Source organism: Callorhinus ursinus, unplaced genomic scaffold, assembly GCF_003265705.2.
Source record: "Callorhinus ursinus isolate GAN/ISIS: 27379988/994484 unplaced genomic scaffold, GSC_fseal_2.0 scaffold4, whole genome shotgun sequence".
NCBI lineage: Eukaryota > Metazoa > Chordata > Mammalia > Carnivora > Otariidae > Callorhinus > Callorhinus ursinus.
Window position 1 is genome coordinate 86,388,793 of NW_027397066.1, and position 23,897 is coordinate 86,412,689.

Genomic DNA, 23,897 nt, shown 5'->3' on the forward strand with positions numbered 1-23,897 from the left:
CATTTATAAGACACTATTACTAGTCAAGATGTAGGAAAAAATTTAAACCTATCATGAATAACAACAAAATACCCTGTCATAGGAAGGGTGGGAAAAAAGAAACTAGAAATCTCATATATTGCTGGTACCAATATAATATGGAACAGCCCTTATGGAAGATCTTTTTGGTCCTAAAGTGTTCTTATTCTATGAGTACATCTTATGGAACTTATACTAAGAAATTGACCTCAAAGAAAATGTTTTCCAGGGTACTGGATTACCGTAGAAACCTCCTCAGTGAACTTCCTGTTCTTATCCTTGCCCTACACCGCCCCCAACCCCTCACTTCCAGCACAGTCCATTTTCAACACAGCAAGCAGAGTGACCCACTCTTCCGCTTAGGACCCTTCGTAGCTCCTGATTTTATCAGGGTGAGAGGCCAAGGCCTTACATGGGCCTAAAAGGCCGTTTGCTCTCTCTCCGTGACCTGTGGGACCTCATCTCTGTGACTCTGGCTGTTCCTTCTACAAGCCGGCCATACTCCTGCTTCAGGGCCTTTGTTCTTGGTGCTCCCTCTGCCTCAATGCTCTTCTTTCCCCAGAGACCCACGTGAGCCCACTCCCGCTTCTCAGCAACCCTCTGCCTGGCTGTCGTCTTCCCAGGGAGGCCTGGCCTCACCAACTCCATTTAAAATTCCAATTCACACTCCTACCCCTGGACCCAGGCTGGATTGCCCGTGTTCACCTTACCCTGTTCTTGTTCTTCTATGTACAATATAAATTACCTACGATGTTCATGATCTGTTTTCCCCACGCAAATGCAAGGTCCGCAAGGGCGGGGACTTTTGTATGTCTTGCACTGACATAGCCAAAGAACTTGGAATAGTACCTGGCACGTATATAGGTAGTCGATAAATAATTGCTGAATTTTAAAATAGCAAAAAAGAGGAGGCATTTCTAGAAACAGAGGGTTGGCTAAATAAAATCATTGTAACCAGATGCATTCAGGACTGATGTAATTAAAGCCCTCTCATCTTTCAGCAGGCTTCAAACCTTTGCAACCAGGTACTCAGAAAGGGGAAGGAGTCCTTGATGTGTTGGGTATTCCTAATAGAGAAGGGACACACTGAAGCTTTCCTCTCGGGGTACACCAGGATAACCTTAAGTCATGGCATTCGGGGTATGACTGATAGATGCATTGTTGGTCCTGACACAGAGAGCTCAGAAAAGATTTTTTGACCGAAGCAAAGAGCAGCTTATGCCTTCCCTCCTGGCTGCAGTGGGCTCCTGGCTCCCTTTGAGTTGGGGGATAATGTGAGAAGTGGAGTTTGTTCTCACAGGTCATCCAAATAGGGTAACGTCAGGTCAACGGCAGAAGCCCTGACCTGCGGCCGGCCTCACACATTTTACAAAGCTCTTGTCTTGTCGCCGCGCGGTCTCTGCTCCTGTCAGAGCGCAGCCAACCGCCTCACTGCTGCGACTTCTCTGCGGCTGTCCCATCAGAAGCAGAGGCTTCTCTGTCACCGGGCCTTCGGAAGACAGGTGCCAGGTGTGGTGCTGGCGGGGTGGCCGATTCCTGTGGGCTCAGGCACTTTATCCAATCAGTTTGATTGATAACTTAGAAATCAAGTTATTCACATCGGGTGTAAATTATTTCTGATTTGAAACCAAAAACACATTTAATATTTAACACTAAACTTAGTATTAACTTTATTCCCTTTCGTTTTTTTCCTACCAGGAGGCAATGATAACCTTCTGTGCATGAGCTCACTACAAAGGCAGACATCTAGTTTTCTTCCTCTTCTTCTTAGGGGAACAGTCTCAAACAGAACATCGACTGAGAAATCCCCAGTATCACTGATCCCTCGATTATCTAAACCAATGGGTTTAAAATTTGAATATATAAGACTCATGGCGATGAGGGGAAAACATGTTTGGGGCCCCCTCCCCCCAAATTCTGAGTTAACAGATTTTTAGGGAAAGCTGGAAAGATTTTTAAGAAGCATTCTAAGTGATTCTGAAGCTGGTGTTTCAAAGACCCCCATAGGCGAACCCTGATACACACCTTGGACAGAATGTACAAGGAGAATCAAAAAAGACACTACCCAGAATTTATAGATGTAATCCACTCTATAATAAGAGGGTAATAAGTAATAAAGATAATTGAGCAGTCACAAGACATATCTTTATCTATGACAATGCAATGATCCCTCTTCTGGGAATAAATCATCAAATGCTGCTCTTAATGAGTATACAAACTGCTAAACATACATGTAGTCCTTGATGGAGAAATGGGTTTTATGAAATTCAATGCACACCTTCTGTACAATAATGGGGTGAAATTAAACGTCCCATGTATGAAATGATTCTGTCTGTATGTGAAAAATAAAACCTCAGAAAAATTTCAGATACTTATAATAATAGCAAGTTTGAGAAAAATGAATCATCGATAGTCTACCTCTGATTTTTCACATCCACAGTTACTGGCTCTAGTAAGTGTTACTTAAACCCATCCACGGGTCACTTTTGGTTTCCTAATTTGTCGGAGGCAATTTTAACAATGGTTTACTCCACTTTTTCCAGGAGTTTTCCTTTATAACTATATAGTATAAAATTTACTAATTGTTCCATGGGAAAGGGCTGGCAAAGATCCAATCAGCTAGTCTGGAAGACACCATGAAACAATCATGAAATAGCCATTCAGTTAAATGTAACCGTCACCATTATAATGATGGCCATGTAGCAATGTAGAAAGATGCCTTTAAGAGAAAAATTAAAATTCAAAATTATATATTTATTAAGATTATAACTATGCAAAATCATATATTGTGAAGACAATTTTGATTAACCATACTGAGGTCAGCAAGGCTCACTAAGAAACATCTAAGTACTACTAACTTCTAGGAGGGGAGGAGTCCAGCAGGTGAGGGTGGCCCCACCAGACATGGCCTCTCTCTTCCAACTCTCGGGAGATTAATACACAACATGCCATAAGCCCATTAATTTGTCTTTTGATAACTCAGCTTACTGTTTACAACTACTGTAATATTAGTTGTTCCTTATTTCCTCTATGCTTTATTATTTCCACAAAATAAAAAATCAGTGTATCAATAAACTTAAAAACAAGAGATTCTCTCCTCACATTCTTAATGTCCTCCAAAGAAGTTTACAGATTCCCAAAGACGTCTCAAGTGAACATGACTATGTCACTTGGGCTAATCACTTTAACCCTCTGTGCCTGTCTCCTCATCTGTAGAACAGGCATACTCTGAGCTTTGCCTACATCACAAGGCGGCTGTATGTGGGAAGCAGCATGCATAGCAGGGTGGCAAAACACAGCAATTAGAGCCATACTGTCAAGAGTGCTAATTCTGGCTCTGAAACTGACTGTGACCTAGGGCAAGTTACAGAACTTCTCGGAGCCTCAAAATGAAGTGGGCAATCCCTACCTTATAGGGCATTATGCATGCATGACATCTAAAACCAACGACACAATAGATGCTCAAGAAATGGTTAGCTATTTTAACAGTGCTTTGTAAATTTCAAAACAGATTATGCAAATAGAACATGCTCATAATGATAACAGAGAAAAGATCTGAACGGAACTGGCCAGAACAGCACAGTAAGGGGAGTGTGAGCAGACAAGATGTTCTTGGGAGAGGAGTGAGTAGCGTGGCATGGCTGGAGGGTGGGACTCCTGGGGAAATCAGAGGGTCTGATTCTTCTCCTCCAAAACATGGAAAGCCATTGAAGCCATTCTGAGAAAATGTAACAAGGCAAGACCTTCGCTTTAGGAAAATAACTGGCCATGTGGAGGATGGCATGAAAGGGAGAAAAAGCCAGAGACAGAACAACTCGCTCAGAAGACAGGAGGGCATGAACTGGAGCTAGAGCAAAGGGGCTGAGGTGGAGGCCTGGATCCGGGGACCACGGAGAGGAGCTGGGAGGCTCCAAGGATCCAAGTGAAATCAGGGGCCAGAGGGAGGTGGAAAGGAATGGAGAGGGCCAAGAAACATTTAGATGATCTTCATGAATGAAGACAGGAGGAGGTTGTTCAATATGATTTCAAGGGTTTGAGTGGGGGAGGCTAGGAGAATGTGAATTCCACTGCTGAAGAACGAGGGAAGGTAAGAGTTCAGTTTTGGACCAGAGGGGTTGCAGACATCCAAGAGACAGACCTCACAGGAGAGACCTGGGCTTCTTATGAAAACTTCAGCATCATTGCCGGAGAGGTGAGAATTGAGACTTAAGGGGACCGAATGAGAATCAGAGAGTTTAGGCCCTCTAAAGTAATAAATTCTAAGAAAGAGCCTTAATAAATATAAACACAATACACAGGCCTAATAAGAGGACAGAGTTTGGCTAAAGAAAGGTCCCACCAGCAACTTGAAAAAAGATAATGTGGTATGAAAATGAGAATAATTATCCACAGTAATCTAATTAGCTTACTAAATTTGTAATTTCTGTATTAACCCACAGAAATAAAAGCTAATAAAATTGATGGGTTCCTTCAGCCACAGAAATTAGAACTGGTCAAAACTCAATGCTTCTAAATTTCTGCTACGAAATCAAAATCTTCTCATATCAATAAATATCCGAATAATTTAAAAATATCAGTCTTTATTTACATATTGTATATCTCAAAAAAGGCTGGGGGAAAAACGTTTCAACAGGAAGTCAGTCAATTCTCATAGATCTGCCTGTTGCTAGCACTTGGGGGAGAGGGAGTCGCGGAATCCTTGGAGATTGGAATCTTGATGGCAGAACTTCAAATGTTTGAATCACTTGCCAAGGAAGTGCCACACTTGCTCTGTGTTTGAAATGGGGAAGAGGGTGTCGGGGAAGGGGTAAAGAGGGAGGGAGGGGAGGGAGAGAAGACAAATTTAATTTAGACCTTTACGAAGTATTTAGACAGAAAAACAATCACAAGCTTGGTATGACACATTTCCCTATTTCAGGTTACTCCCCTTTACACTCTTGTCCTAAGTTCTCTCATTTGGCTCAGGCCTTATATAAAACTGTGCTAAAAATTCCAGAGCCTTCCCATTTTATTCCCTTCATCTTTCTGGATCATTTTAGTCTCTACCGAGTAACAGAGAAGTCAGTGTCCTAGCTACAGCATGAAAGATCTAGGAAAACCTTGTACTGTAAAATTTGCCTGTCAAATATCCCAAAATGGGATAGTATTGTAAAGAAAGTCTGTTAGTTTCCCATATAAGGAATATAGCTTGCTTTCCCATGAAATGTCTACAGATCTGCTCTTTTCTAAACATCGTAGAACTTGACACAGTAAATAGTTCTCATTTTCCTCCAATTTTGCGAGTTGAATGCTCTTCTAATGTTTTATATTAAAACAAAGAATCAAAAATTTTGCAAAGTTTCAAAGATGAATGCTTCGTGCCTATGCTTATATTCTGAAATTCTTACTACACAACATTTTTACTTGTTTCTCAAAACAGCTTCAAATAATGGTTAACAAAAATACAGTATTTTCAATCCTATAAATTTTGATTTTAAGATATTTACTTAAAATGATTCATTAAAATGATGAGATAATAAAGAAAATCCCCCAAATTCAGGTATCTGGAGTCTCATTAAATTTATCAGAAGTACCTGAAACCTTTCAGTACTTCACCAAAAATGTCACTAACTCTAGCCTAAAAGTAATATATGTGCCCCTTCTCATTTTCTGAAATTAGGAAATAACTGATTTCATCTGAAAATTTTAAAGACTATTTTAAAAACTATTTTACTTGGCTTATGTAACTTTTAAATTAACCTATTGTACTTTTTCTGGTTTCCACCATTATAAACAAATTTATATATCTAGCTCCTCAAGAACCAAAACCGTACCTTCTTCTTTACTTCTTCCCTTATTTGATGATGATGACACCTGAAAGATAAAAACAGAGTCCCTGTCACGAATATCTAGATGTGGAAACTACATCCACAATGTTTTTTTTTTTTCTTCGTGAAACTATAGAACAAACGTTATGCACAATGGTTCTCTCACCTGAGAAAAGTTAAGTATTCCTCTTTGCCTCTAATTATCATTGCTTCTTCTTTTGGATAAACAAACCACAGATGTAGAGTCAAATAAAAAAAGCATGCTTGAAAATATTTTTCTCATTAACCCATGGGAACTACTGAGAATGCAGAGGAGAGAGAGAGGTTTTCTTTCAGTTGCTTCCCTGGCTGAGGACTAGAGGACACAAATCCAACATACACATTCAAAGACACGTCATGCACATGCACGTACGTACACACACACACACACACACACACACACATTATATAATTTATTTAGCTGTCTTTTAGAGCATTTTTCTGTTTAGTTCCATGACTGGGCCAAGATTTATAGAACAAATATAGTATAATCTGTGATAGACAAGTTTGAAAGAAAGACTTTTCTGAGATATCAGATTTTTTTTCCTAATTAAGAACAATACATTTTTTAGTTGTTGTTTCTTTTTTTTTTTTTTTTCAACATTTTATTGAGAGACCCCTCATCCATGGAGAGGAATGCACCAAGCCCAAGAATTAACATCTATGTAATCACCACCCAAGTTGAGAAATGGAACAGGCCAGGCCCTTCCCCAATCATAACTTTTTCTCCCCTCGGGATAACCCCTACCCTGATTTTATAAAACATTTGAGATTTCAAATTTAATAACCAACTTCTAATTCTCTGATTTTGCTCACCTTCAATAGGAAAGATCTGTTTCTAACCTTTGAGGTATGGGACAAAGGTACATAGGGAAGACCGCATACCATACATGTGAATACTTAAAAGTTGTAAGTCAAGCTAACAAAGTGATGAATGGAGTGTAAAGTATGCTCCATCCTCCTATCTTGAGAAATACACTTTTGTAACGACTTGGAAGCCCTCGTTCGGCATTCTAGACACCCCAGAGACTGCCTGAATACAGCAGAGTAAGGAAAAGAGGCACGTGGCCCTCATCCTGCCCCACTTCTCTCCCACCCGCAGGCTCCAGTCTGTATTGAGGGGCCTCACTTGCACAAGGGCAGAAATTCCAGCCCACACATATATGTACTCCCTGCCTCCGAACAGCCACCCAATGGCCCCTGCAGAAGGAACAGTGAGCACACTGTTCACAAAGGAAGAGCATGGATTTGGGGAGATGCCCATGAAGACCCTGGAAACAGGCCTGCAGCTATGTGGGCAAAGAATTCCAGGATTTTGAGTAGCTACAGGGTGGTATGGAATGCGGGGGCTTGGCTCCTGGTGAATGCACAACTTTGGTCCCTTGGTCTTGCCTTATGGGGCGGGACATAACTGATGAAGGCCAAAGCAAAGTAGGGCCCTCCTTGCTTAGGTCTAAGGGCAGTACTAAATAAGAACAAGTCAGTAGGAAGAAAAACTTAAATTTCAGCAATAGTAAATAGTCTCTGGATAGTTAATGCGTCAACTTGGAAGGTGTTTGTAGCTGAGATTAACATTTAAATAGGTAAACTCTCAGTAAAGCAGACTGCCCTCCTTAATGTGGGTGGGCCTCAACCAATCAGTTGAAGGTATGACTAGAACAAAAGACCAGCCTCCCCAAGCAAGAGGAAATTTTCCAGCAAACTGCCTTTGGACTTCATCTGCATCCCTGGCTCCCCTCTGTCTCCAGCTTGCTGGCCTACTCAGATTCTGGACTCACTAAGCCTCCACAATCACTTTTTACATATATCTATACAACCTATTGTTTCTTTGGAGAACCCTAATACATTCCTCTGAATCATAGTTTAAAGTTATTTTTCCTTCTACTCTTTAAGAAAAAAGCTAATCAAATGTACTTTATGTTCTGTCACAGAAAAATGATGTAACAAAAAAACCTCTGTATAAATTCTATATAAAACATCCTTGAGATTTCCAAGTACTTCAAAAAAAAAAAAAAATCAAGGAAAATTCTATTCAGCTTCCTAGCACAAGAAAATGCTTAATGATGGTTGGTTTGGAGGATGACAGAACTTATGTAAACCTGGGTGTGCAAGTGACTCCCAGTATAAAAATTATACTCATTTGAGAGTAGGCCTCTGGGATTTGATGGCTGTTTTACTACACAGACAATAAGATAGAGTAACTTCTTTATTCTTTGAAATTGGTATGCTCTTTCAATTGTGCAGGACATCTATTACAAAGTTTGTTGGAAAGTTAGCTGTTTAGCTTTCCTGTTCAAAATGAGCAGCTGTTTCTTGCTGGAGCTGCCAAACATTTCAGAGGAAGGAAATGTGTGGTATATAAGCATACATGAGAGATACTGCAAGTTTGGTTCTGCCACTGACATAATGCAAATATTGCAATAAAATGAGCCAAATGAATTTTTGATCTCCTAGTAAAGGTTATGTATACACTCTATTTAAAGTGTGCAATAGCATTATATCTAAAATAAAAATGTAAACACCTTAATTTAAAAATTACTGCTAAAAAATGCTAACCATCACCTGAGTTTTCAGTGAGTTATAATCTTTTTGCTGGTGGAGGGTCTTGCCTTGATGTTGACAGCTGCTGACTGATCAGGTTGGTGGTTCCATACGTTTGGGTGGCTTAGCAGTTTCTTAAACAAATAAGGCAACAGTGAAGTTTGCCACATCGACTGACTTCTCCTTTCATGAATAATTTCTCTGCAGCATGTGATGCTGTTTGATAGCATTTTACCTACAGTAGAATTTGTTTCGAAACTGGAGTTAATACTCTCAAACCCTGCTGCTACTTTATCAACTGAATTTATGTAATATTCTAAATCCTTTATTTCAACAATCTTTACAGCATCTTCACCAGGAACAAATTTCATCTCAAGAAAACACTTTCTTTGTTCATCCATAATAAACAACTCCTCATTCAACTTTTACCATGAGATTGCAGCAATTCAGTCCCATCTTCAAACTCCACTTCTCATTCTAGTTCTCTTCCTATTTCCACCATATCTGCAGCTACCTCCTCCACTGAAGTCTTGAACACCTCAAAGTCATCCATGAAGGTTGGAATCAACTTCTTCCAAACTCCTGTTCATGTTGATATTTTGACCTCTTCCTTTGAAATACAAATGGTCTTAATTAGGTCTAGAATGGTGAGGCCTTTCTAGAAGGTTTTCAATTTACTTTGCCCAGGTCCATAGAGGAATCACTTATCTGTGGCAGCTATAGCCTTATGAAAGGTATTTAAGTTGTAAGACTTGAAAGTCCAAATCACTCCTTTGATCCATGAGCTGCAGAATGCATGTTGTGTTAGCAGGCATGAAAACAACATGAATCTCACCGTATATCACCATCAACTGTCTTCAGTGACCAGATGCATTGTCAACGAGTTATAATATTGTGAAAGGATACTAGGTCTCAACAGTGGGCTTAAATAGTCAGTAAACCATGTTGTAAACAGATGTGCTGTCATGCAGGCTTTGTTGTTTCATTTACAGAGCACAGACAGAGTAGAGTTAGAATTCTTCAGGGTCCAAGGATTTATGGGAAGGCAATGAAGTCACCAGCTTATGAGCCCCTGACAAGTCGGCCTGTCCTTTGAAGCTTTGGAAGCCAAGCACTGAATTCTCCTCTCTCGCTACGAAAGTTATAGATGGCCTCTTCTTCCAATAGAAGGCTGTTCCATCTACACTGAAAATCAATTGCTTAGCGTCTCCTCTCTCATCATCTTAGCTAGACTTTCTGCTGACTTGCTGCAGCTTCTTTTCCAACAGCACTTGCTGCTTCACCTTGAACTTCTATGTTATGGAGACAGTTTCTTTCCTAAAACCTCATGAACCAACCTCTGCCAGCTTCCAACTTCTCTTCTGCAGCTTCCTCACCTCTCAGCCTTCACAGAATTGAGAAAAGTTAGGGCCTTGCTCTGGATTAGGCTTTGGCTTAAGGGAATGTTGTAGCTGGTTTAATCTTCTGTCCACACCACTCAAACATTCTCCATAGCAGCAATAAGGCTGTTTTGCTTTCGTATCACTTTGGGTGTTCACTGGAGTAGTCAAGAACTTTTCCTTTGCATTCACAATTTGGCTTATTGTATGAAGCAAGAAGACTAGTTTTGGGCCTGTCTTGGCTTTCAAAATGTGCCTTCTCCATTAAGGTTAGTCGTTTTTAGCTTTTGATTTAAAATGAAAGATGTGGGACTCTTCCCTTCACCTGAACACTCAGAGGCCATTGTAGGGTTATTAATTGGCCTAATTTCAATATTGTTGTGTCTCAGGTAATAGGAAAGACTCTCTTTGGGCCAGATGGGGAACAGCCAGACAGTAGAACAGTCCGAATACACACATTTGTCCATTACCTTCACTGCCTTTTATGAGTGTGGTTTGTAGCACCCCAAAACAACTACAATAGTAACATCAAAGCTCCCTGATCACAGATCACCATAACAAATATGGTAATAAAAAAGTTTGAAATATTGTGAGAATTACCAAAACATGACAGAGATACAAAGTGAGCAAATGCTTTTAGAAAAGTGGCACAGAGCCAATAGACTTGCTTAACAGTTATCACAAACCTCAATATGTATACAATGGCAGCATCTGTGAAGCACAATAAGGTGAATGGCAATAAAATGAGGCATGCCTGTACAAAACAGGATAATTGGGCAACTTCTCATTAACCTAAAAAAGTACTACAGGACAGAAACGAACAAACTACTCTAGCTGAAACACTTATCATTACGTTTTATTTTAAAAATAATTTCCAGGGGCGCCTGGGTGGCTCAGTCGGTTAAGTGTCCTCCTTCAGCTCACATCATGATTCCAGGGTCCTGGGATCGAACCCTGCATTGGGCTCCCTGCTCTGTGGGGTGTCTGCTTCTCCCTCTCCCACTGCCCCTCCTCACCTCCCGACTTGTGCTCTCTTTCTCTCTACCCCCCTGCACTCTCCCTCTCAAATAAACAAAATCTTAAAAAAAATAATTTTCAGAATGTTATTTCTTCATTCATTTTTTTTAAAGATTATTTTTAAGTAATCTCCACACAGAATGTGGGGCTCAAACTCACAACCCCAAAATCAAGAGTCATGTGCTCTACTGAGCCAGCCAGGCACCCCCTTATTTCTTCAACCTTAAAATATATTTCTTGGTTAGTAGAATATATTCAGTATGTACAAAGCCTTACAAAAAAAGAAAACAAACATCACCAATAAGTCAAATGCTCAGAGATAAGAACTCTTATAGTTTGGGGGTCATTTTTTTTTTTTTTACATTTTTCCATATTAACATATGCCAGAAGAGAGACCAACATTTAAATCTGAGAACAAGGGGTTCATGAGACACATCTGCTCTTTAATTCTGCACCTATAGTCAATGGCTTCCTGATTTTTTTTAAAGATTTTATTTATTTATTTGAGAGAGAGAGAATAGAGAGAGAGAGACAGCACGAGAGGGAAGAGGTTCAGAGGGAGAAGCAGACTCCCCGCTGAGCAGGGAGCCCGATGTGGAACTCGATCCCGGGACTCCAGGATCACGACCTGAGCCGAAGGCAGTCGCTTAACCAACTGAGCCACCCAGGCGCCCTCAATGGCTTCCTGATTCTTAAATGTAACAACAAACCACACCCGCTTACAAAAAAATGGAAGAACTAAGAGCAGCACAGAGGAGCACCTAAAAGTGACCCAATCCCAACTCTGTCAGAAGTCACCACCACAACGTTTTCATGGTAAGAAATGAAGAAAGCATTTTCAGTTACTTACAGGAAAAATGTGGGCACCCTGTAATCATCTAATACAAATTCTCCACAAAACAGTATTATTTTATATTCTTATTCTAAAAATGCCATCTCTCCTTTTCCCACTCCAAAAATACTTTCATAAACGAATCTGGAGTTTTCAGTACCAAAGTATTCCTCTTTCTTTTACCCACCAAAGAAAGCTTACTCTAGCCTCTGTCCCGATTCATGCTTAAACTGCATTTTAAGTTGATATGAACCATTAATACAACTGCTCTGTACTTAGTGCCTCTACTTCATATAACGCCACCAGGTCCCTATAAGCATCTTCCATTGCAGGTTACATTTGTTCAACTTAATTAACTAACGTGATACACTGACTGAAACAGTATAAAACTGTGCTTTCCTATATAAGAATTGATATTCTTTCACTTTATTATAAGGGTTCAAAATTAAAGGGAAAAAAAGTTCCTGGTTTTTCATTCAGGTATAGCAGGGTTGTAGTTGATTAATTTAATTAATTAAATTGATTTAATTAATTAAATTATCTTGAATATTCTCTTCCTGCATTATATTTCCACAGTTCATAAGGCAATTGCTGTGTATTAGTTTTACTTTTACATTTCTTTTCTGATTTTTGCTTTAGAAAGCCAGCAAAATATGACCAATTCTTAGTTATCCATAGACAAAATGTAGAGTATTTTAGGTTATGTAAGCTTAATCTACTTCCTCTTCCTTTTTTTTTTTTTTTAGATTTTATTTATTTATTCATGAGAGACAGAGGGAGAGAGAGAGGGAGAGAGAGAAGCAGAGGGAGAAGCAGACTCCCAAGGAGCAGGGAGCCCAATGCGGGACTCGATCCCAGGACCCTGTGATCATGACCTGAGCCGAAGGCAGACGCTTAACGACTGAGCCACCCAGGCACCCAACTTCCTCTTCCTTTCAATAATGTATATAATTGGCTAGAATCAAACAAAATGACCTTATTTTCATTTGTTTTGTTCACCTTTGAGTGGTGATGCAGAGTGAGCTTTTAAGAAGTCAAAAAGGAACATCTTTGTAATTATTAAAATTTTTCAAAGTGTCTTTTCTTGATAAATCAGGATCTGATTCTAGTGCACTGACCTTTAACATTCAGCTGAGGAGTCCTGACATCAAATACAAAATCACCATCCCAAATTTCACACAACACTGTGGATATCACTGCTTCACTAAAGAAATAAAGTCTACCAAATGTAGTCAGTACATTTTTAATTAAAGTAGAAATTTCCCCCTTACTCTTCTCCTTCAACGCACTACTCATGACCCTATGAACCATCATCACGGCCATCTCTTGAGCTTTGTGTGCTCCAGGTTTGCCTGAGACTGCTTTTAGGGGAAACCTGGCCAAGGGAAGGCAAAAACAAAGTCAGACTGCTGCTGCTGCTGAGACTTCTCTGGGAGGTACTCTCTTCTCCCAGTTCCAGAAGTTTCTAGTGCTTTCCACCACTCCTGTGAGCTAAAGGTTCACAGTATCATGAGACTGGGCCCTGCAACTGAGTAGGAGTGTGCTACTTATTCTCTTTGTCCTGAATCCTAAATTCTAGGAATTTTAATCCCTGAGGCTACCAGGCTGTGCAGGGCCTGAGACAGGTCTGGGAATTTCTTTAGCAATGAGTGTGGTTCTTTCTCAGTCCCACATGCACTGAGTTTGTGTGTGCAACCTCACAAAGGTCAATTCTTTTTTTTTTTCCCCAGCAAAATGACTACAGTCACCAAATACAAAAAAACCTTACAAATTACCTAATTCAAACTTTCCCCAACTTCGCATGATGCCTAGAGATTTTCCATTTCCTCAGAGAGCAGAATACAAGGAAAGTGCTTAAATAGAAGCATGTGGGAAAATTCTGGGGAAAAAATTCCCAGATAGGAAAAGTGGTTAAGTATTAGAATAAGTTATGTTGTAGAAACTAACTTCTCTTTCCTCTTCCCTTTCTGTTCATGTCTCTGAATATAGGACTGATTCTCATTGAATAATTTAAATTAGTCACAATGACTTTTCCAATATCCAACAATGGGATGGGCTATCCCATGAAGGAGTGACATCCTCATCACTGGAAGTATTCAAGAAGCTGGAATAGAAGGGATTTTTCTCTCTGTGGTCCATTTAATTCAACAACATTAATGCCAATAGTGATAATAAAACCCAACGTGTATTGAGTACTTTCTAGCTGCTTCACATTTTACCTGAATTATCTCATCCAATTCTCTATAACTCTTATAAGGAAGATAGTATTCTTAGCTCCATCTTATAAATAAACCAGGCATAAATAAGTTAAATAATTTGTCTTAAGTTATGAATGAAAGACCTGATATTTGGACCTAGATGGTCTGACTCTGGAACTTTTTTTTTTCCCATAATGAAACTCACTGGACTAACACCAACATAAAATAAATGGTGCACATTGTATTTATAGTATCGTTTAGTAAGCTGTGACATATATACACACTCAAAGTCATCATCGTAATCAAGATAATAGACATATTCCCCACTATCCCCAATTTCTTCCTGTCCCTGTAAAAGAAACTATGAAATCTTTCCTCCCTTGGCTCTCCCCCAAACTCTCCAACCAATGATGTTTTGTGTCACTATACACGAACATTTGCATTTCCTAAAATTTTATATAAATGGTATGATATAATATGTGTATGTCTGCCTTTATATACTCAATTTTCTAAATTTTTAAAAATTGTCAGCCATGTTATAAGCATGTACCAAATACTCATTTTTTTATTGCTGAGTACTCCCACTGCTGAACATACGGTCTGAATATACCACAATTTATCTATCCATTCATCTGTTGATGGACATTTGGGTTGTTTTCACTTTTTGTCTATTACAAAGAAAGCTGATATAAACATTTGTGTACAAGTCTTTGTATGGACATATACTTCCATTTCTCTTGTGTAAATATCTAAAAGTGGAATGGCTAGATCACATGGTAGGTCTATGCTTAACTTCTCAAGAAAATGCCAAATTATTTTTTCCATAGTGGTTGTATCATTTTTCATTCCCATCAGCAGGCTATGGAATGACCAGTTCCTCCACATACTTGCTCACAACTGGAATGGCCAATCTTTTATATTTTTAGCTATTCTAAGAACTGTGTATAAGTATGTCATTGTGGTTTTTAATTTATATTTCCTTAATGACTAGTCAAGTTGAGCATCATCTCACGTGTTTTCAGTATGTCGTCTTTGGCAAAGTGACCATTCAAATATTTTGCACATTTCCTTTGGGGGTGAGGGGATGTTTCATTTTCTTATTAATGAACTGTGAGAATTCTTTATATAATATAGGACAAGTCCCTTTTTCAGGTATATGATTTTCAAATATGTTCTTACTGTATGTGGCTTTTTATTCTCTTGAGTATTTTTTACAGAAGAGAAATTTTTAATTTTGATAAAATTCCATTTATCATTTTTAAAAATGGGTTATGCTTTCAGTGCCATATCTAAAAAACTTTGTCTAATGAACCCAAGATCAAAATAGGTTTACAGTTTTATGTTTTAAATTTTGGTCTAGGATACATTTTAGACAATTATCATATATACAGTGCAAGGTATGGATTGAAGTGAGGTTTCTTTGGTACCATATGGAATAACCAACTGCTCAAGTACTACTTGTTGAAAAGGTATCATTTTGAAAATCAGTTGTCCACATATATGTAGGTCTATTTCTGGATTTGGTTTCATTGATTTGTCTAGTTTTACACCATTACTAAAGTCTCTTGATTACTGTAGTTTTATAAAATGTCCTGAGATCAGGAAGTTACTATTCCAACTTTCTTCTTAATAAAGTTGTTTAATTTATTCTAGGTCTCTGGTACTTAGGAGTTTGTTAATTTCTATAAAAAAGTGTATTAGAATTTGATTGACATTGCACTGAAATCTATATAGATCAATTTGAGAAGAACATAATTTGAGTCTTCATGATGTATTTACCATGTTTATAAATATATCTATTAATGTAGTTCTCTGATTTCTGTTGGCAATGCTTTAGTTTAACAGGCTCTTCACATATTTTTTTCCAGATATATCCCTAGGTGTTTCATATTTTTGATGCCATGATAAATATATTTAGTTTCCAAATGTTTATTTCTAGCATATAAAAATGTAATTGTTTTTTTGTATATTGATCTTGTATCCTGCAACAAACTTGTTAAATTCACTTATTCTGGTCGCTTTCAGGTATATTTTATTGACTATTCTACACAGACATTCCTGTCATCTTCCTTTATAAGCTGGGGGCCCTTTCCTTCTTTTTACTGCACTGGCTAGAACCTACAATGCTGAATAAAAGTAGTGGAAGTCAGTCAGGCCAAGTATTGTGTTTATGGAAAGATTTTAAGGGCACATTTAATTTGTTTATGCCTATTTCTTCTTCAGTGAACTTTGGTAATTTACATATCTCAAGGAATCTGTCCATTTCATCCAAGTTGTCAAATTTACTGGTATAAAGTTTTTCATAGTATTTTCCTACTGTTCTCCTAATAACTGTAGAATCAGCAGGGATGTCACTTTTCTCATTCCTGATGCTGAAAATTTGTCTTCTTTCTTTTCTTTCCTGATCATTCTGGCTAAAGAGGTAGCAATTTTATTGATCATTTCATGAACTAGCTTTTGGTTTTACTAATTCTGTTGTTTTCCTAGGCGTTCAAATTTTTTAAATTATGAATACTTCAAACATGCAGAAAATGCAGACAATTATAACACATACCTACTCCCTACACTTTTAAAAGAGTTAACGTTGTTATTTCTCTTATTTCAGAAACTTTACAGCTGAAGTCTCTTTTTCTCCCTACTCATCAGAAATTAAAATCGTATTTATTTCCCTTCTCAGAAGTAACCTGTAACCACCATGCTAACACTGGTGTTTACTGTTCTTATTTATGTTTCTAAAATGTGAACACCATAGCAGTTTGTACCCATAAAAATATATGGTACTGCTTTGGGTGTTTTGCATACTATGCATTATGTCTTGCTGCAAAAGACCTTTCTGCCCAACACTGCACTTTCAGGTTTTATCTATGTAGAGTCACACAGTTCCAATTTCCATATTTTGCCTGTGGCACAGCATTCTACCACATAAATATACTACAGTTTATTTACCCAGCTCTTATCCATAGACTTTAGTCAGTTTCCAATTTTGCCATGTCTGATCACATAAACACACATAGTAATGTCTCTGTAGAATGTGTACTAAGAAGAGCAATTTCTGAGTAGTGGATTCTAAGTATCTTCAACTTTACTTACAATTACTTAATTGCTCTTTAAAGTAGTTGTGTCAATTTATACTCCCATCAAACATATCAACAAGTATAAGAGGTCTCCTTTCCCCACTTGCTTAAAAACACCTGGAAAATCAGATTTCTACACGTTTGCCAACACGGTAACTATGAAATTACACTGTGTCTTAGTTTTGTGTTTGTTTTTTAAGATTTTATTTATTTATTTGACAGAGAGAGAGAGACAGTGAGAGAGGGAACACAAGTAGGGGGAGTGGGAGAGGGAGAAGCAGGCTTCCCACTGAGCAGGGAGCCTGATGTGGGGCTCAATCCCAGGACCCTGGGATCATGACCTGAACCGAAGGCAGACGCTTAACGACTGAGCCACCCAGGTGCCCCTATTGTGTCTTAGTTTGATCTCACTGATTACTGGTAAGATACAGCAAATTTTCACGTTTACTGGCCATTTAAGTGTCCTCTTTTGTGAATTGTCCATTTATACTGTTTGCCCATTTTTTTTCCCTACTAGGTTATCTTTTTCTTGTTGATCTGAATAAGTTGTTAAATCTTGTCATTTATATGCAAATATCTTCTCCCAACCAATGGCTTATGTTTTACCTCATTTTATGGTATCTTGTAACTGTTCAGTTTTTTTTTTTTTAAACTTCATTTAAATTTATCAATTCTTTTTAGGTTATTCCCGGCCTTTACTACGCCATATAAATTTTAGGATCATCCTGTCAAGTTCAATCAAAAACCCTGTAGGATCCTGATTAAAAATCAAGTGACTTCATTAATTAATATGGGAGAAATGGCCATTTTCATGATTATGCATATTCATCTATTTTTTAAAAAACTCCTTATGCTGTACTTCCCTATTCATACTTTTCCATTTATTCTTGATTTAATATTGGTAATTTATATTTTAAACAAAATTTTCAATTCATCTATGTTTAGAAAGGTATTGCCAAAAGCATCTCACAGTATGCCCTTCTGTTTATTTAAATATCTCCTATGTCCATAATTATGTCTTTAATTCTTGACATTTTCATTTCTCTTTCATCCTTCCTATAATAGTTTTGTCTATTTTATTATTCTTAAAAAAAGTTAAACCCAGCTTTTGTTTTAATCGATCCTTGCCATTATCTGTTTTCTTTCATTAAACATCTGCTGTAGGGGCGCATGGGTGGTTCAGTCAGTTAAGCGTCTGATTTCCGCTCAGGTCATGATCTCAGGGTCATGAGACTGAACCCTGTCAGGCTCTGTGCTGGGTGTGGAACCTGCTTAAAATTCTCTCTCTCCCTCCCCCTCTGTCCCTTCCCCCACTAAAAAAAATAAAAATTGCTCTACTCTTTGTAACTTTCTTTCTTATGTTAAAAGAAGAAAAAGAACAGAGTAACTGTTGAGTTCAGAATCTGGCCTCTCAATTTTCATTTCTGCTATATCATTTTACTGCTCTCAAAAACTGTTTTTGCTGCATTGTTCAAGTTTTGACATATAGCAACCCAGCTGTCACTCAATTTTAAGGATTTTATGATTCCTTACAATTTGTTTTGTTGAGGTATAACTTATTCAGAAGTGTTTTTAGTTTCTAAACATATGGATTTGGGGTTATTTCTTTTAATATTTTCGTAAGGGATAAGTAAACTTTACTATACTATAGACAAGAGAATGTTGTCTCCATGACATCAACTCTTGGGCTTTTTTTTTTTTTTTGCAACTCTTTTTATGGACTAATACTCAATTTTTGGAAGTGTCCACATGTACTAGAAAAAAACGATGCATTCTCTAATTATATATGTCTGTAAGATTAAGCTTGTAAACTTTGTTTCAATCTACTCAACATATTTTCAAAAAATATTTACATACAGTAAAGGATCCTAAAAGTAGCATCTTAAATCCCAGTAGTCAAATAAATTGTCATCAAAAGCAACTAATATTATATCTGGAAGGTAAATCACATAATGTATGCACATACCTACACAAACACACATTTTTTTGTTCCCTATAAATGCTCTGAATCTTGCTCCTGGAAATAAAGCTCCAATTTCTAGTCACATCATCCTCAAGAATTGCAAAGTCCCATATTTTCTGGCTCTAAAGTTACATAAAAGTTAAAAAAAAAAAAAAAAAAGACACAATATCCCCAGACATGTAATTAGGTGGTCCTGTGGTTGAACTATTACAGACTGTTACTCTTGTTGCCAGAGACCCATGCTGTGGCCCGACTACCAGAGTAACAGAGCAGTGCTCTCTGCCTCTGTGGATCCCCAGTGTGTTGAGATCTGCACAAGTCTTGCTTTTGACACAGCCTTGCCTTTTCATGATTGTAAATAATTCAAACATCTACATCCAAAACAAAATCCCATAATTCTTTTGATCATTTCAATTCGCCTTATCTTCTTCAGATCCACTATCCTTCTTAAGACCTGTAGACCTATGCATGACAAATTACTTCTACAGCTATTTTGTTTTGTTTCTCAAATGCTTCCAAATAATACTCATCAGGTTGTTGGCTTTTATTTTTCTTGGTTATAATGACAATATTCTTCCTATGACCTGTACATATTGTCAGGTAACTACTTAATGATTTTTTTCTTAATATCTCAATGCCACTTACATTTAATTATGCTTTCAATACATACTCACAAGCATATGCTTCCTGTAACAGTTCTATTAATCACTGTTTAATCCGTATCTTTTCTTTTTGTATTTTAAAAGTATCCATTCGCAGGCACCTGGATGGCTCAGTTGGTTAAGCGACTGCCTTTGGCTCAGGTCATGATCCTGGAATCCTGGGATCGAGTCCCACATCGGGTTCCCTGCTTGGCAGGGAGTCTGCCTCTCCCTCTGACCCTCCCCTCTCTCATGTGCTCTCTCTCTCTCTCTCTCTCATTCTCTCCCTCAAATAAATAAATAAAATCTTTAAAAAAAATAAAAAAATATAAAAATATCCATTCGCCAAAAGTTAATTTATCCTAAAATCTCACCTAATCAACTCATCCTATATTCTATCAATATAGATCTTGCTGATTAAACTTGTTAGGATGCATTCACTCATTCTAATAAGCCCACTAATAAACTTTGGGGTTATAATTTGATTCCACATAATCCCAGGATTGATGTGGTCAGAATGTGAACAAGTTTGACGGATAACTTCAATGTCTTAAAAGTTATTTTGAGCGACGAAAGGGCAAACAAAAACTAATAGTACTTTGACATCAATGCAATGCTCAGTATATAGCAAAACACAGAGATCTGGGAATATGTACCTGAATAATTTTGATTCAAACATCTCAGTGTAGTTCTGAAGAGATGAAATGCCAAGTCAAAAAGAACTTCGTTATTGTAAGTTGGTAAAATTTTCACAAGAAAGTATTACCTAATCTGAGTTCCTGAATCACTATATGCTGCTAATAGAGCAATTCTTTGACTTACACATTTTAAATGGTGAAATCCCATATACGATATGCTCCATTAGAAGAAGTGAAGAAGGACTGATTTCTCTGCATCTGGATTTTCTGAATAATCAGTTTTGCATTTTCTTCATGATTATGAAGCACAACAAAGTTACCACACCAAGTAATTAAAGCTGGATGTTAATGTTTCTGAATTCTAATCTTACCTCAGATCTAACTATCTAAATCACATCCATGTCCTCCAATTATTCTTTTTTCCAAGAGGATTATTTTCCTACTAATATGATAGGAGACAAATAAAAAACAGGATGTAAGACAGAAACTTTAATCTTGTAGCTAATTTTAAAACAAGAATCTATTATACCTATTATTTATAAATCCCAAACTAAAATGGAATAGTCTTAATCTGAGATTAGCGAGAGAGAGAGACTACTTGGGCAAAGATAAAAAGTTTTTTGTTTTCCTTTATTTTTCTCCTTAAAGAAGTAATAATAAATATTGATGAGGGGGCGCCTGGGTGGCTCAGCTGTTAAGCGTCTGCCTTCGGCTCGGGTCGTGATCCTGGAGGCCTGGGATCGAGCCCCACATCGGGCTCCCTGCTCTGCGGGAAGCCTGCTTCTCCCTCTCCCACTCCCCCTGCTTGTGTTCCCTCTCTGACTTGTGTCGCTCTGTCAAATAAATAAATAAAATCTTAAAAAAAAAAAATATTGATGAGAACTAAGTTCAGAATATAACCTACATATATACAAAACTGAAAACCTGGGGAAAATAAACTGATATTGTACCCTGCATTACAAATAATGGCTTCCCTGATCTTCCCTACCTCCCTATAATCTGTTTTCACCACTGCAGCCAGAGTAATCTTGTCAAAATCTAAGTCAATTACTCCTCCACTTAAAACTAGCTCGTGGTTCCATATCTCATTCAGAATAAGAAACAAATTTCTTAGACAGTCTTCACAGACTATTTTACAGGGTCTTTCATAATAATTTGCCACCGCTTCCACCCCCCAGATCCAAACATTTCTGATCTCACCTCCTCCTGTCTCCCCCAGACTCTCTCTACTCCACCAGTCACTGTGTTTCCTTGGGTATTTCTTGAACATGTCAGGCATCCTCTTGTCTCATGGCCTTTGGGACTGTGGCCTGGGATGCTTTTCCTTCAGATGGTCACTTGGCTAATACTCTTACCTTCTACAAATCTTGACTCATGTCAGTCTTCTCCTAGTGAGGCTGCCCCTGACTCCCTTTTTAGTAACTACAACTCTAACCCCACTCCTGGCACTTCATCCCCTCTGCCCTGCCCATTTTTCATAATACCATTTATTGCATTCACACTACAGTTGATCCTTGAACAATAGGGGTTTGAACTGTGCAAGTCCACTTATAAGTGGATTTTTTTTCAATAAATACAGTACAATACCATAAATGTATTTATTTTCCTTATGATTTTCTTAGTAACATTTTTTCTCTACTTTATTGTAATAACACAATATATAATTCATATAACGTACAAAGCATGTGTTAACTGACTATGTTATCAGTGAGGCTTCTGGTCAACAGTAGGCTGTTAGTAGTTAAGTTTTTGGGGAGTCAAAAGTTATACATGGATTTTCGACTATGCAGGGGAGTCAGCACTCCTAACCCCCTACATTGTTCAGGGTCAGCTGTATATATTTTCCTTGTATTTATTATCCATTTTTCCAACTAGAATGTTAGCTACATAAGGGCAGGGGTTTTTCTTGTCTTTTCTTTAATACTGCATCCCCAGTACCTAGAATCTTACCACACACAGCAGGTACTAATTCAACAGCTGATGAATTAGTGGGGAAAAAAATTCAAAGCAGCCATAGTGAGTAAATATTTTTATTGTTCCTGAAGTAAAGATCTAAATTCACTAGTTTCAATCTCATAATTAGTTTAAGATTAAAAAGAAAAAGCTTAATTTATAAATGGGATTTCTAGCCTATGACCAATCCTGAACACACTTTATATAGCAACATTTTACCTGATTATCTGAATATGAACTTTCTTATTTAGTGGTCTCCAAATCAAGCATTAATTTCCTAATAAATTCAGTTGCCTCCAGGCAGCCTTATCACTAAGATACGTAAAAATCCAAGGATATCATCTTAGCTAGAAGGAAAGCTTGCAAAACAGCCCATAAATGGGGGAAAAAAGGAGAAATAGACTTCTTTCATTTTTCTTGAGCCAAAATGCACATGCACCAGCAGCCAATCATAATTTTGACACTGGATGGTGGGTCACTCATGGGAACAGGACAGTACAAGGAGAGTAAATGCATATAAACAATAAATTGGTGATATTAAGAAAAGCAGCTTCATATGAAATTAGTTAAGTGGTTAATATACCTTATTTTTTTAAATTGTTTTTGAGAGAGAGAGAGAGAGAACATGAGTGGGGGGAAGGGGCAGAGGGAGAGAGAGAATCCTCAGACTCCCTGCTGAGCACAAAGCCATGACCAGGAGATCATGACCTGAGCTGAAGGCAAGAGTTGGACACTTAAACCAACTGAGCCACCTAGGTGCCCCAATGTGGTTAATGTACTTCAGAAAACAGAATTTAAAAATTCAACTAAAAGATTTTCAATTCTCCAGATTAAAAAAAAAATAGATTCCAATGTTATTTTTTTAACTATGCTTCCCAAAAGACTTGATACATTTCATTGCTAGATTTTTCAGAATTTGTTAGATTTCCCTGTGACGTTTGTAAGATTAAAGGATGCTTTGAATATTTGCCCCTTACCAGTTCAACTATTGATCTTGCTTCCTCTTGAGTGCAATGGAAAGGGCTGTCACATACCTGCACGTTTGTGCTGGAGAGGAAAAGACAGTATTATTAATTGGGATTAAAAAAAAGCAATTACCAAAAAAGGAAACCAACTCCAAATACTCCACACTGAATGTAGAATTTCAGTAATTTATTTCCAGCCAGTGAAAAAGGACCTGAATGAATATAAACTGAGATATCTGTACATTCTTTAAGGCAAAGTTATAAATATCGTGCGCCACAGCACTGCACATTCTAGAATTTTTTTTAAATTTAAATAATAGTATACAAATTTAAATAATCTGGTATATATAAAAGACTGTACACCACAACTGCACTTCGCCTTTAGTGAGGAAAAGAAAAACCAAATTTGACCCACGAATGATGACTCTAAGGAAGAATTTTCATCTAAGTGAGGTGATGAACACTGTAACTGGCCAGGGAAAGATGCTATGGTAGCTCTTTCTCAGACAGGTGTGGAAGGCTAGGCAAACCAAGAGTGGTGAGAGGAAAGCACAGGAATATGCAAACTCGGTTTTCTTATAGGAGGGAAGGTCAGGAAGGCGTAGGCAGGAGCCCCTTCCATAGTCAAAGCCTTCCCACACAATGGGGAATGATAGGTTGTCTCCACAAGCATGTCGCCCATTGTGTGTTTCCTACTTCCTGGATGAAAGCAGAGGCATCATTTCTCCCAAACATACTAAGAATGATTTTTTTTTTTAAATTTCATCAAAGAAATCAGATTAAAATGGATACAGAAAGAGGCAGTAGAGGAGTTAAAGCCAAAGGAAAAAGT

General features: G+C 37.8%; 1 protein-coding gene across 4 annotated transcripts in view; it reads right to left on the minus strand.

The window, feature by feature from the left end:
• Positions 1-4,578: 4,578 nt before the first annotated feature.
• PPA2 (inorganic pyrophosphatase 2) overlaps positions 4,579-23,897 on the minus strand; it is an 83,366-nt gene continuing 64,047 nt past the window's right edge. For 2 of the 4 annotated variants that reach the window (XM_073892073.1, XM_025873576.2), the window contains 3 exons: positions 23,078-23,147; positions 5,832-5,871; positions 4,579-4,788 (listed from right to left, as the gene is read on the minus strand). In XM_073892073.1, coding sequence (XP_073748174.1) covers positions 4,760-4,788; positions 5,832-5,871; positions 23,078-23,147 — 139 coding nt within the window. In that variant the 3' untranslated portion in view covers positions 4,579-4,759. Of the gene's footprint in view, positions 4,789-5,831; positions 5,872-5,991; positions 6,134-23,077; positions 23,148-23,897 lie in introns of all 4 variants that reach the window. The other 2 variants (XR_012378002.1, XM_025873578.2) reach the window with 2 other exon arrangements.